Here is a 13,376-nt window from a genome sequence, read left to right on the forward strand (position 1 = left end):
GCTGGGAAATTTTTTGATGATACTTTACAAAAGGAAAGTTGTAGTTAGCTTTTATCCAACATCTCTGATTTCTAAAAACTGGACATCTGGTGCTCAGAAAGCTTATCCCTAACTGTTGGTTCTCTTTGAACATCTCTTCCTGTAATAGGAAGTTAATAAAACTGTGGTATCTCATCCTTCTCCCTTCAAAAAGAGGAAATTTATAACCCTGCTTTGAAGTAGTTTAATCTCCTTTTTGAAGAAAGTAGTTAAGATGTGTTGTACATGTGTGTAAATTTTATTTGAGAATGCTGTTCTGTATGGTATATCAATCCAGGAGTGGTGATCTTCAAAATAAATTATCCAGAAGCTGGGTGCTTATCCTTTTCTATGGAGTGCATATTAAATGATATGACATATTTCCACAGGTTAAAACTACTAGTTTGAATTAATAAAATAGTCCTGAAAGTTAAAATGAATTCATCTTTTTCTGTTGTGTTTCTGTGTTTATTAATACTATGCTATTAGTGTTTAAATAAAAAGTCATAATGTAAAAACTTTTTTTGTAGGATTATGCAAAAGAAAGATACGGAGTATCTTCAATGATACAATCACAAGAAAAACCAGGTTAGTAGTTATGTGATAATTTAAAAAGGCTTTTTTTACTTTCTAATTCCAGGAAAGCTCTTCATAAAGTTTTAAGTAAGGCTGACATAACTGAAAACATAACTCTGAAAAACTTAAATGGCAAACTTATGCCATTGTTGTTGTTTAGTTGCTAAGTCACCTCTGACTCTTTGAGACCCCATCCACTGTAGCCGGCCAGGCTGCTCTGTCCATGTCATTTCCCAGGCAAGAATGGAGTGGGTTGCCATTTCCTTCTCCAGGGCATCTTCCCAACCCAGGGATGGAACACACATCTCCTGCTTGGCAGGCAGATTCTTCACTACTGAGCCACCTTGAAAGTCCAAGCATATGCCATAACCCTGTGCAAATATTATCAATATAGGGTCCCTAATCTAGAAAAGGAAGAAAATACATTAAATTAGTATATTTTAAGGGGTAAATTATATTAGAAAGATATTCCTAAGTGATCATGTAAAAAGATTTGACTCTGGCCTAGGAGATAAAAGATAGTTAATAGTAGCTGCTCTCTTCATATGCAGCCTTTTTTGCATGCCTCATGAAGCTACCTCTTTTAGCACCCTCCTTATATAAATATTTCTTTGAAAATGATTTAATTGTTTCTCTCAGACCTGTGAGTTTGCTGTTTGTAAACATTTGTTTTCCTTTTATTGGTTTCTTTTTTGTTTGTGTCTATTTTTGTTCTCTTTTTTTCCCCCCTATTTTATATATGCAATTTCAACAAGTTTATCCTACTCAGCAATTTAACAATCATTTTTCTTCTGGTAGACACCCCAAAGCTTTCAAGCTTTGGTACACCTGCAGACCTTTAGGCTCTGGCCCATTGGAAGCACCAAGTACTGCTAATATATATGCCTGCCTATGAATTTTATGCTTTGAAAATAATATACCCCAGGTCAGTTTTAATTGTTATTTTAGATTTAACTCATTGCATGGTCGCAACATCACTTTTCCTCCCCAACTTTGTTGGGAAAATGTGCAATGAAAGACCAAAATAGGTTGCTGAGAATAAACCATTTCCAAAAGATAAAGCTAGTAAAGTAAAATAATTGAGTATAAAATGGGATAGAAGCAATATGCTATAGGAGAGGACTACTACCCCTGCCAGGACAAGCAGAAGAGGTCATGTGAGACTTTTTCTCAGCTTATCTGTCTTCCTGAACTGCACTTCGTTGAGCTCTAACATCAAAAATCTTACTGGAGTTTGACTCCTACATAAGCCTCAGTCACCCTTTGCCACAATTATTGTTCCCATTTAGCTATCAAATCCAGACTACTGTTATAACAGTAACTGTAACAGTTATAAGCTTTCCCTACCAAAAGAAAGGTTAAACTACCTATGTAATCTGATTACACTAAATAACAGCAAAATTCTACCCTTGGTTTTACCTCTGTTAAAATCAGAAAATTTTGTTCAATATAAAGTTATCTGTCTGCTTCCATTTCTGAGGTAGTAGGTTTTCAAATTGAAACCCTACTGCCACTAATCTTTGCCTTAGCCACTCATATTGGTGGGACTGTGACATGCACCTCAGCTATGTGTGGATACTTTAAAGGTTGAGAACGCCTATGCTACTTCATTGGAATGCCACATGAAAGAAGGGCCATTATTCTTTCTTTTCCAAAGTACTATTAAAATTACTGTAATCATGATGCTTACTAATAAGTCTATTCTTTTAGACTTATTGTTTTGTTTTGAATTTTGATTGTCTAGTAAGTTGTTTGGAGAAGGCAATGGCACCCCCACTCCAGTACTCTTGCCTGGAAAATCCCACAGACGGAGGAGCCTGCTGAGCTGCAGTCCATGGGGTCGCTAGGAGTCGGACACGACTGAGCAACTTTCCTTTCTGTTTTCACTTTCATGCATTGGAGAAGGAAATGGCAACCCAGTCCAGTGTTCTTGCCTGGAGAATCCCAGGGACGGGGGAGCCTGGTGGGCTGCCATCTCTGGGGTCGCACAGTCAGACATGACTGAAGCAACTTAGTAGCAGCAGCAGCAGGCAAGATATAGTATGTTGGTTTAGAATGGTGGCAGTGAAGATGAAAGAGAATTGGATAGGTTTTAGAGATATATTTAGTATAGTCAATTCATAAAACTTGAGGCAAATTGCATACAGAAGGTGATAGAGAAGGTGTTAACCCTTGTACAACGTGAGTAGGAATGTAAATTGGTTATAGCCACTATGGAAAACAGTACAGGGGTTCCTCAAAAAATTAAAAATAGAACTACCATATAATACAGCAGTTCCACTTCTGGGTATTTATCTGAAGAATATGAAAGTACTAATCAAAATATATGTGCACCCTTATGTTACTGCAGCATTTTTTCCAGTAGCCAAAATATGAAAATACGCTAAGTGCCTGTCGATAGAGAAATAGATAAGAAAGAAGACGTGGTATATTTGTGTGCCATTAAAAAAGGTGAAATCTTGCCTTTTGCAACAACATGGATGGAATACAAAAATTAATAAATAAGCAAACCAAACAACAAAACAGAGAGCAGAGTAGTGGTTACTAGAAGGAGCATGAGGGGAGGGTAAAAAGGGTAACAGGGTCAAATCGGTGGAAATGTTTGGAAACTAAACTTTTGGTATTGAGCATACTGTTAAGTATATAGAAGCTGAAATACAATGTTAAACATATGAAGCATATGATGTTGTAAACCAATAAAAAGAAAAGCAAAAGAAAAGAGTGTTGCTAGAGATAAGAATCATTTAAGATAATATCAAGTACTTAATGTTAGCTGTCAAACAAAGTAATTTTGATCTTGATCTCTTTGTAAATTCTGAAGTACAAAATTGTTTCACTTTTCTACTACAGATCGAGTTTTGGTTCGAATTAGTGATTTGACAGTGCAAAAAGCTGGTGAAGTTGTTTGGGTGCGTGCAAGGGTTCATACAAGCAGAGCTAAAGGTAAGATCGATTAGATGGTTACAGGTCTTTCGGTAATCACTGAATTTTTCTTTTGCAATTTCTCACAAGGCAAGGCAGATCTTTAAAAACAAAATAGAAACACCTGTTTTCCTTCTTAAATCAATGTAAAATATTCAGTTCAGTACAGTCACTCAGTCATGTCCGACTCTTTGCACGCCAGGCCTCCCTGTCCGTCACCAACTCCCGGACTTCACCCAAACTCATGTGCATTGAGTTGATGATGCCATCCAGCCATCTCATCCTCTGTCTTCCCCTTCTCCTCCTGTCCCCAATCCCTCCCAGCATCAGGGTCTTTTTCAGTGAGTCAGCTCTTCGCATGAGATTGCCAAAGTATTGGAGTTTTGGCCTCAACATCAGTCATTCCAATGAACACCCAGGACTGGTCTCCTTTAGGATGGACTGGTTGGATCTCCTTGCAGTCCAAGGGACTCTCAAGAGTCTTCTCCAGCACCACAGTTCAAAAGCATCAATTCTTTGGTGCTCAGCTTTCTTCACAGTCCAACTCTCACATCTATACATGACCACTGGAAAGACCAAAGCCTTGACCAGATGGACCTTTGTTGGCAAAGTAATGTCTCTGCTTTGTAATATGCTGTCTAGGTTGGTAATAACTTTCCTTCCAAAGAGTAAGCGTCTTTTAATTTCATGGCTGCAGTCACCATCTGCAGTGATTTTGGAGCCCCCAAAAATAAAGTCTGACACTGTTTCCCCATCTATTTCCCATGAAGTAATGAGACCAGATGCCATGATCTTAGTTTTCTGAATGTTGAGCTTTAAGCCAACTTTTTCACTCCTCTTTCACTTTCACGGCTAATTTTAGGTTCTTATCAGATATTCTTAATTTGGACTTTCCATCATCAAAAAGTCTACAAACAATAAATGCTGGAGAAGGTGTGGAGAAAAGGGAACCCTTTTGCACTGTTGGTGGGAATATAAATTGATACAGCCACTAAGAAAGACAGTATGGAGATTTCCTTAAAAAACTAGGATTAAAGCCACCATATGACCCAGCAGTCCCACTCCTAGGTATATACCCTGAGGAAACCAAAATTGAAAAAGATAGATACACCCCAATGTTCATTGCAGCACTATTTATAATACCTAGAACATGGAAGCAACCTAGATGTCCATCAACAAATGAATGGATAAAGAAGTTGTGGTTCATCTACAAACGAATATTACTCAGCCATAAAAAGACACATTTGAGTCCGTTCTAATGAGGTGGATGAATCTAGAGACTATTACACAGAGTGAAGTAAATCAGAAAGAAAAATAAATATCATATACTAACTCATATATATGGAATCTAGAAATATGGTACTGATGAATTTATTTACAAGGCAGCAGTGGAGAAACAGAATAGACTTCTGGACACAGGGAGAGGGGAGGAGAGGGTGAGATATAAGGAGAGAGTAAAATGAAAACTTACATTACCATATGTAAAATACATAGCCAATGGGAATTTGCTATATGTCTCAGGGAACTCAAACAGGGTCTCTGTATCAACCTAGAGGGGTGGGATGTGGAGGGAGATGGGAGGGGAAGGTCAAGAGGGAGGGGACATATATACACCTACCGCTGATTGATGTTGATGTTTGACAGAAAACAAAACTCTTTGAAGCAATTATCCTTCAATTAAAAAAAAATAATAATAATAATTTGGCCTTAAAACTCAGGTGAAATCTAAAACTTTAAGGTACTTTTCTAGAACCTCTCAGAAGTTTGATTTTTTTGAAGTAAAGAGTGTTTTTGAGAAGTTTTTCATTTGTTAATATGAAAATATTCTAACATTTGTAATATTTACATAAGGAGAGAGGTAGAAGAGAGATACAGGTAGCCTGAGTTGTCAGGTAGCCGCTGGCTACATTTAGCTGTTAAAATTGAAATTCTGTAGCTCAGACATCAGCTGTATTTTGAGTGCTTAGTAGCCAGAGTGGTTAGTGGCTTCATATTGAACAGACAGGACAAATATAAAATATTTTTATCATTGTAAAAACTTCTGTTAGACAGTGCTAAGAATTTAGCATTAACAACAGAAAAGAAATACTAGGGGAGTTTGAACAAACGTCAATTTCTTATGGAAACTAGTGTTCCAAATTGCCTGAAAGTATTAGTGATTCTTATTAGTTTATAACTTTATGCTTTTAGACACTTTTTCACCCTTGATCATCCCCACAAACTTGTGAAATAGGTAGAATAGGCATTGCTATTCCTTATAAGTGAGGAGAGTAAGGCTCAGAATGATAAAGCTACTTGCCCTAATTCTCATAGTAACTGGTGGAATATGAACAGAATTCAGAAGCTTTTTAGGACACCTTCTGTTGCCCTAGCACTTAATTACTTCTATACTATGTAATACATTCTGTGTTACAACACTTCTTTTTATTTTTAAATATTTATTATCGAATTAATATAGGCCTATTATTTTAAAAATTCCAACATTTTATACATATATATCTTATAGTCTTAGAATCACTTCTATTAAGAATTTGTCTATTCTTTCAGTATCCTCCCCCACATAGATGACTACTACTGGACTTTGAGAAAAATCCTGGTAGAATTTTAACTTTTTAAAGAAATGTTGATTTGCCTTCATGAAAGGTTGGGCCATTTATTCTACCAGCAATAATCACACTGTATTGTAATCCTTCATTTATTTTCTCCCATTAGACGAGGAACCTTTGTTCTGTCCAAATTGGCACCTTGTTTCCTAAACAGTTATTTAGCAAATTAAAAGATGGAGTGCATGCTACATGTAATCCTGAACCAACAGTACTTCCCTCCACACTCAACCAAAAAATAGAACAGTTTGAATATGAGAAAAGACAACTACAGTGAATTCAAACACATCAGATATGTTTAAATCCATGTTTATAATGATGCTAAGGCAAACAAACGGAAAATCTAGTTGGTCATGACTGGAAGTGTCATTTCTGTATGAATTGTATATCACTGACTAATCAAATACTAGGTATGGGGAGGTGTCCCTTTAGAGAAGTATCTAGCCAATAAAATGAAGAATATTAGAACATTGTTATTTTGCCCCCAGTGAATTATCTGGGTATTGATCATCAGTGATTGCTAACAACATACAATAGAGAGACAACCAGAATATTTTATGTCTATGAGAGAATACACCACCACCCAATGAAATAGTCTTACCCAAAAAGTTATACCCACATCTCGTTAAGCCTGTAGATCTAACTACCAAATTACAGGAAAGTTGTAGGACAAAGGAACATGTTAAACGACAATGGGGATACAGGCAGCAAAATCTAGACTGTAGTAAACTACGAGGCAAAAAAGGCCTGATCTCTTCAAGAAATAAATTGAACCAGGAGGAGGAGCCTATGGATTAAAACAGATCTATCTCTCAACTAATCACTTATTTAGATCCTAATTTAAATATATAGTTGAAAAGGGACTGAGACTGTTGAATATTTGAACATTGACTAGGTATTTGGTGTTAAAAAAGTGTTCATTTTTTGAAGTTGAGATAATACTGTTGTAATGTTTCTTTTAAAAAGACATCTCTTACGGATCCATACCAAATTATATATGGATGAAATAATAGAGAGTTTGCAGGAGTTTGCTTCAAAATAGTACAGAAATTGAGGGATAAGGCTGAAACAAATGGCCATAAATTGATAATTATTGAGGTACATGAGGATTATAGGTAGGCATTGCTAACATTTACAAATAATCATTTTGTTCTTTTCTTTCAAATGTTTATCTCATTTGTTGTTTCTTTCTGCAATAATTAGTAGATTCCCCAGTTTTGCAAGGATTCTCACAATGAATAATTTTTCAAACAGTAGAGGTATAAACTCCTGCTGATTTATCATGTCTTTAGGTGTTCTGCATACAGTGTTACTAGGAAACAGTACCAAAGTTTAAAAAGTAGGTTAGAAGAAGTTTTCATCTAGTCCAAGTTTTCTGTCTCAGGAATAGGTGTTAAATTTTATCATTCCTTTTCCAGAAAAAATTTCCCCTCAAAATATCATTGTGTTGAGCATATTTTTATAGAGATTCAGTATACTCTCCTGTTTGTTTTTTTGTTTGTTGGAAATAATCAGTTGATCTTCATTATTCACAGATTGTATATTTGCAAATTCACCTACTATAACATGTATTTGTAACCCCAAAATCAACACTTGGAGAGCTTTCACTGTCATTCACAGATGTACCAGATATTCACATGAGCAGTGGTGAGAAATTTGAGTCTCCTAATACAACATTATCAGCTGAGGTTAAACACAGTGAAGCTCTGCCTTGTATCAGCTCTCGCAAACAGGTGTCCTCTTTGCAGTCTATTCAGTGCTACATTCTTGACAGTTTTCTGCTTTATTTTGGTAATCTAACTGTTTAAAATTGCCTCTGAAGCACAGTGCTGAAGTGTTCTCTGGTATTCCTAAATAAAGGAGAGCCCATAATATATATTATGGAGAAAATATGAATTATTAATAGCTAAGTTTTGTCTCAGCATGAGTTATAGTGTTGTTGGACATGAGTTCTATGTTAATGAATCAACAATATATACTAAATAAGGTGTCTTTAAACAGAAATACACACAACTGATTTATGTATTGTTGGACTAATAAAAATACCATGACCAGACGTGCACAGAAACCTCACTCTATATTTCCCCTAGGAGCAGTGGTTCAGTACTTGCTAATTCATTGTTCCTGGTGACTTTATAAAATGTGTGCGTATGGTCAGTTATTCAGTCATGTCTGACTCTTTGCAACCCCATGAAAAACATATAAAACCACAAGTAGCTAGAACCAACTGTATGTAATTGTATTGGTTTACAATAATGGATTTCTTAATGTTGAGCCATTTTTGGATTCTTGTAATAAACTGAATTTGGTAAAGGAGTGGATAGTATTTTTTTAGAATAGTACTAAGCTAAATTTCAGTAATTTTGTTTTTGAATTTTCATTAATCTGGTTTTTATAATTTTTACTTAGAAGATCCTACTTTGTTTTTAAGTTCGGATACGTGTGTGTGTGTAAGTTGTAAGTTAACCAGGTAATACGTTAATGTTTTCACATGGATTTTTCAAAGAGTACAAATAATATCTTCCTTTTTCTTCTCTACTGCGTATCCTTTGCCCCAGCCTTTGCCATTAATTCTTAATAGTTTGTCAGTGTCTTCCCCGCCAAATCTTTATTTTTAATGCACATATGCATACACATACATACATATATGATTTTGTTTTGTATGTGTTTTAATTTGTCTTATGTAGATGATACTATATTTATACATGGTTTCTATACCTTTTTTTTTTTTTTTTCAGTTAACAATGTTTCTTGGAGATACTTCCATGATATCGGTTACAGATCTACATTAGGCAGTATTTCTCCAAAGTATTAAATTGCTGGGTTGAAGGGTTGGCATATGCATATTAAAATTTTCCAGTACCAGATTACACTCCTGAAATGCTATACTCAGTTATATTCCCCCAAGTGTGTGACAGTACCACTTGCTTCACACTCTTGGCAGTAATGATTGTCAGTGCTTTTTATTTCTGATAAGATTATTTGAAAAAGATAAATCTTTGAATTTCAGAATCCTGGTTGCTGCTACTCCCTTCTTCTTACATGGAAAATTTATAATGACAATAAATATGACTGATTAGGAATCATTCATGTGTTTTAACTCCAGAAGTAGTAGCACATTAAAATTGGACTTAGAAAAACTACAAATGCTGTCAGTTTCAAGTAAAGTGCTGAAAAACCATGAATAAGGAAATTAAAGTGTCAAAAATATGACAGCTAGAATTCTGTTGGGGGGGGAGCCTTTAGTCTGTTTATATAACAAATATTTGTATATTTTTCTCCTCAAATTAAGAGCAGTATTTTACGTATTTTTAAAGATTACAAATCAGATTTCTCACAATAGGTTTATGTATCAAATCCCTAAAATCAAGAGTTTTATATAGAAGTAAGGGGAAGTTTTTAATTCTTAATGAAACATTTAGCATTAGTTTCTTTGATTGTGAAAGCTTAAGTGCTTATTGAAAGTAATTGAAATGGCTGATTCATGTGAATGTATGGCAGAAACCACCACAATATTGTAAAGTAATTAGCCTCCAATTAAAATAAATTAATCAATATAAATCCTTGAAATGAAAGTAATTGAAATATGTATGATTCCTTTCAAATTTTATACATACTGCATGAAGTCATTGGCCCAAGATTATTCTTCCTAAAACCTTAACTTATACTTTCAAAAGAGCTGATTTATTTAGGTGGTCAGAGAGAATTTTTATTTGTTGTTGTATTTAGTCAGTAAGTCTTGTCCGACCCTTCGCCACCTTCTGTGGACTATAGCCCACAAGGCTTCTCTGTCCATGGGATTTTCCAGGCAAAAATACTGGAGTGGGTTGCCATTTCCTTCTCCAGGAGATCTTCCTGACCAAGGGATCAAACCCACATCTCCTGCATTGACAGGTGTATTTTTACCACTGAGTCACCAGAGAAACCCTTAGAATTTTTAATACCAAGAATCAAAACCTCAACTTATATCCATATAAGAATATTTCAGGGAAAATAATAAATGGAAAGTATTTTAAAACATATAGGTCTTTGTGGTTTATTCCATAATTGATTAACATAAGCAGTGAAGGAAGATGTTAATGTTGGGTGTTAGGAAGTGAACATACATCATCTAATAAATTCAGGAGCTTGGCAAGCTAAAGGACAGTAGGAATAGATGAAAACTAAGATTGCCTCACATCTTTGATAACTGGTTCTTCCACCAAGGCTTACTTCTTTATTGAGCCATCACTGAAGTGGAGATAAGAGTAAACCTTTTGTCTTGACTATGTACCATGTTTGTTCTTCAGCTTAGAAATAAAGATTGCACTTGATGCTATAAAGGAAGGTTTCCAACTTTACACTTTTCTAAAACGGGCTTCTTCTGTAAATTTAAGAAACTGCTTCTTCTAAAAACTTAAGAATAAAAGTACAACACAAATTTTTAACTGCTGAGGACTGAAAATATTTAAAAATAGTGAATTCATTTTGTTGTTTTGAACACTGACTTTTCCTTTCTATAAACTCACTTCTGCTGGGGCATTCCATGAAGAAAGATAAATTGTTCAGTCACTCAGTCATCTCTAGACTCTGCAACCCCATGGACTACAGCATTCCAGGCTTCCCTCTCCCTTCACTATCTCCCAGTTTGCTCAAACTCATCCATTGAGTCATGACGCCATCCAACATCTCATTCTCCCTTGTTCCCTTCTCCTCCTGCCTTCAGTCTTTCCCAGCATTAGGGTCATATAGCAATTGATTAATCTGTCATATAAAGTTCTTGTATTAACTTAAGTAATGAGAACTCTTTGCTAAACTGAGAAATTATGTAATTGCTTCTTAGAATAAAAAATAATGTATTGCTATAGTAAAAATTAACATCCTATAGTTCAGAAAGATGTAAGATGAACATTAGAGCTACACTATGATCCAGCAATCCCACACCTGGGCATGTATCCAGAAAAGACAAAAACTAGTTCATAAAGATAGATACACGAACCCCATTGTTCATAAGCGGCACTGTTTACAATAAGTAAGACACGGAAGCAGCCTAAGTGGCCATCACCAGATGAATGGATAAAGAAGATGTGCCATTTATCTACCTATCTGTTTTATGTATCTACCTGTCTCTACTTTGCTGTACACCTGAAATTAACACAGTGTTGTAAATCAACTATTCTTCAGTTTTTAAAAAGGAAGAAAAATAAAAATATCACAAATCTAGCTCCAGTCTATTCCTCTCCCCACCCCTCAAAAAACCGGTTTTGTTTCTTGTGTATTCTCTCAGGAAGAAAAGTGCATTTACAAGTATGAGCATATCCTTTGTTTTTAAATTTGTGTAAAAGGAGTCACACACACTCACACACCAGTGTATAGGAAAATGCCTTTTAGGACATTGAACTGAGCAGATCACGCTGTGCAGTGTATCACTGACCAGAGTCAAAGAAAGAACAATTTAGTTTACTAACACCTTTCAAGAACTTGGTGTCAAAAGCACTTGATAGAGGGGGTCTGAGTGGACAGCTCTGTTTACCAGGAAACCAGTACTGATTTTTTAAGTCTTTTAAAAATCTTTTTGAATGTACCATCAAGGTTCTAGTATTTGAAAGTGCTTTGAACACAGAAAACTTGGGACCATAGCATTAGAGTCATATGTAGATCTGTTCTACTAGTGAAAATTACATAGATATGGGGTGATGTTAAACCTTATTTCTTTTATTTAAATAATGCTATAATGAACAGCTTTGTCAGTAAGACGTTCCCTATTTAATTTTCTTAACATACATTCTAAGAAACATATTTTTTGAATCAGAATGTTTTAAGCCCATTGCCAAATTGATCTCTGAAAGCATTGTACAAGCCTATCTTGCTATGGACAAGTTATGAAGGAACGGTTTTCACTTAATTCTTCTGAACATTGAATAATAGTGTATATTTTTAAATTTATTCTAGTATGAGAGGTATGTGTCGTAATCCGTATTTGTTTCAACTTACAATAGTTTCATTTCCAGTAACATTTTTCTCCTTATGTTTACTTCAGTTCAATTCAGTTGCTCAGTCGTGTCTGACTCTTTGCAACCCCATGAACCGCAGCACACCAGGCCTCCCTGTCTGTCACCAACTCCCGGAGTCCACCCAAACCCATGTCCATTGAGTCGATGATGCCATCCAATCATCTCATCCTCTTTCATCCCCTTCTCCTCCTGCCCTCAATCTTTCCCAGCATCAGGGTCTTTTCCAATGAATCAGCTCTTCACATCAGGTGGCCAAAGTATTGGAGTTTCAGCCTCAACATCAGTCCTTCCAATGAACACCCAGGACTGGTCTCCTTTAGGGTGGACTGGTTGGATCTCCTTGCAGTCCAAGGGACTCTCAAGAGTCTTCTCCAACACCACAGTTCAAAAGCATCAATTCTTCGGCGCTCAGCTTTCTTCACAGTCCAACTCTCACATCCATACATGACCATTGGAAAAACCATAGCCTTGACTAGACGGACCTTTGTTGAGAAAGTAATGTCTCTGCTTTTTAATACGCTGTCTAGGTTGGTCATAACTTTCCTTCCAAGGAGTAAGCGTCTTTTAATTTCATGGCTGCAGTCACCATCTGCAGTGATTTTGGAGCCCAGAAAAATAAAGTCAGCCACTGTTTCCACTGTTTCCCCGTCTATCTGCCATGAATACTTACTAGGGTGTTTTTCTTTTAGATTATTTGTTCTAGTCCATTACCCATTGGGATCTCAGTGTTCTTTACTTATACATCTTTAAGATCTTTATGTATTAAAGATATTAACTCATATAAGTTATATGTCATTTGTAGATATTTTTCCCAGAGTGGTTTTTTAATTTTTATGCATAGGCATTTCTATAATTTTCAAACTTAGAAAGTCCTCCCCTTTTCTATTGTATTGCTCGGTTTTTTAGTTATCTCCTGAATTCCACTAGAATTAAAATCTCTTTGCTCTAATAGGGCATCTTCTCAGTTCTTTTTTATGCTGCATTGATCTGCCTGTTTCTGTACGTTTTTACTTACTGTGGCTTTATAGTATGCTGGTGGTATTGGTCTCGGACATCCCAGGTGGGGCTAGTTGTAAAGAACCTGCCTGCCAGTGCAGGAGACCTAAGAGACAAGGGTTCGATCCCTGGGTTGGGAATATCCCCTGGAGAAGGGCATGGCAACCCACTCCAGTATTCTCACCTGGAGAATCCCATGGACAAAGGAGCCTGGTGGACTACAGTTCATGGAGTTGCAAAGAGTCAGACACAACTGAAGCAACTCATC

The 13,376-nt window shown here is 36.0% G+C and overlaps 1 protein-coding gene across 2 annotated transcripts in view; it reads left to right on the forward strand.

Moving 5' to 3' along the window:
* DARS1 (aspartyl-tRNA synthetase 1) overlaps positions 1-13,376 on the forward strand; it is a 65,115-nt gene that overhangs the window by 1,552 nt on the left and 50,187 nt on the right. For both annotated transcript variants that reach the window (NM_001035085.1, XM_059892859.1), the window contains 2 exon segments: positions 549-606; positions 3,445-3,537. In NM_001035085.1, the coding sequence (NP_001030257.1) occupies positions 549-606; positions 3,445-3,537 (151 nt within the window).

Source organism: Bos taurus, chromosome 2 (genome assembly GCF_002263795.3).
Source record: "Bos taurus isolate L1 Dominette 01449 registration number 42190680 breed Hereford chromosome 2, ARS-UCD2.0, whole genome shotgun sequence".
Classification (NCBI taxonomy): Eukaryota; Metazoa; Chordata; class Mammalia; order Artiodactyla; family Bovidae; genus Bos; species Bos taurus.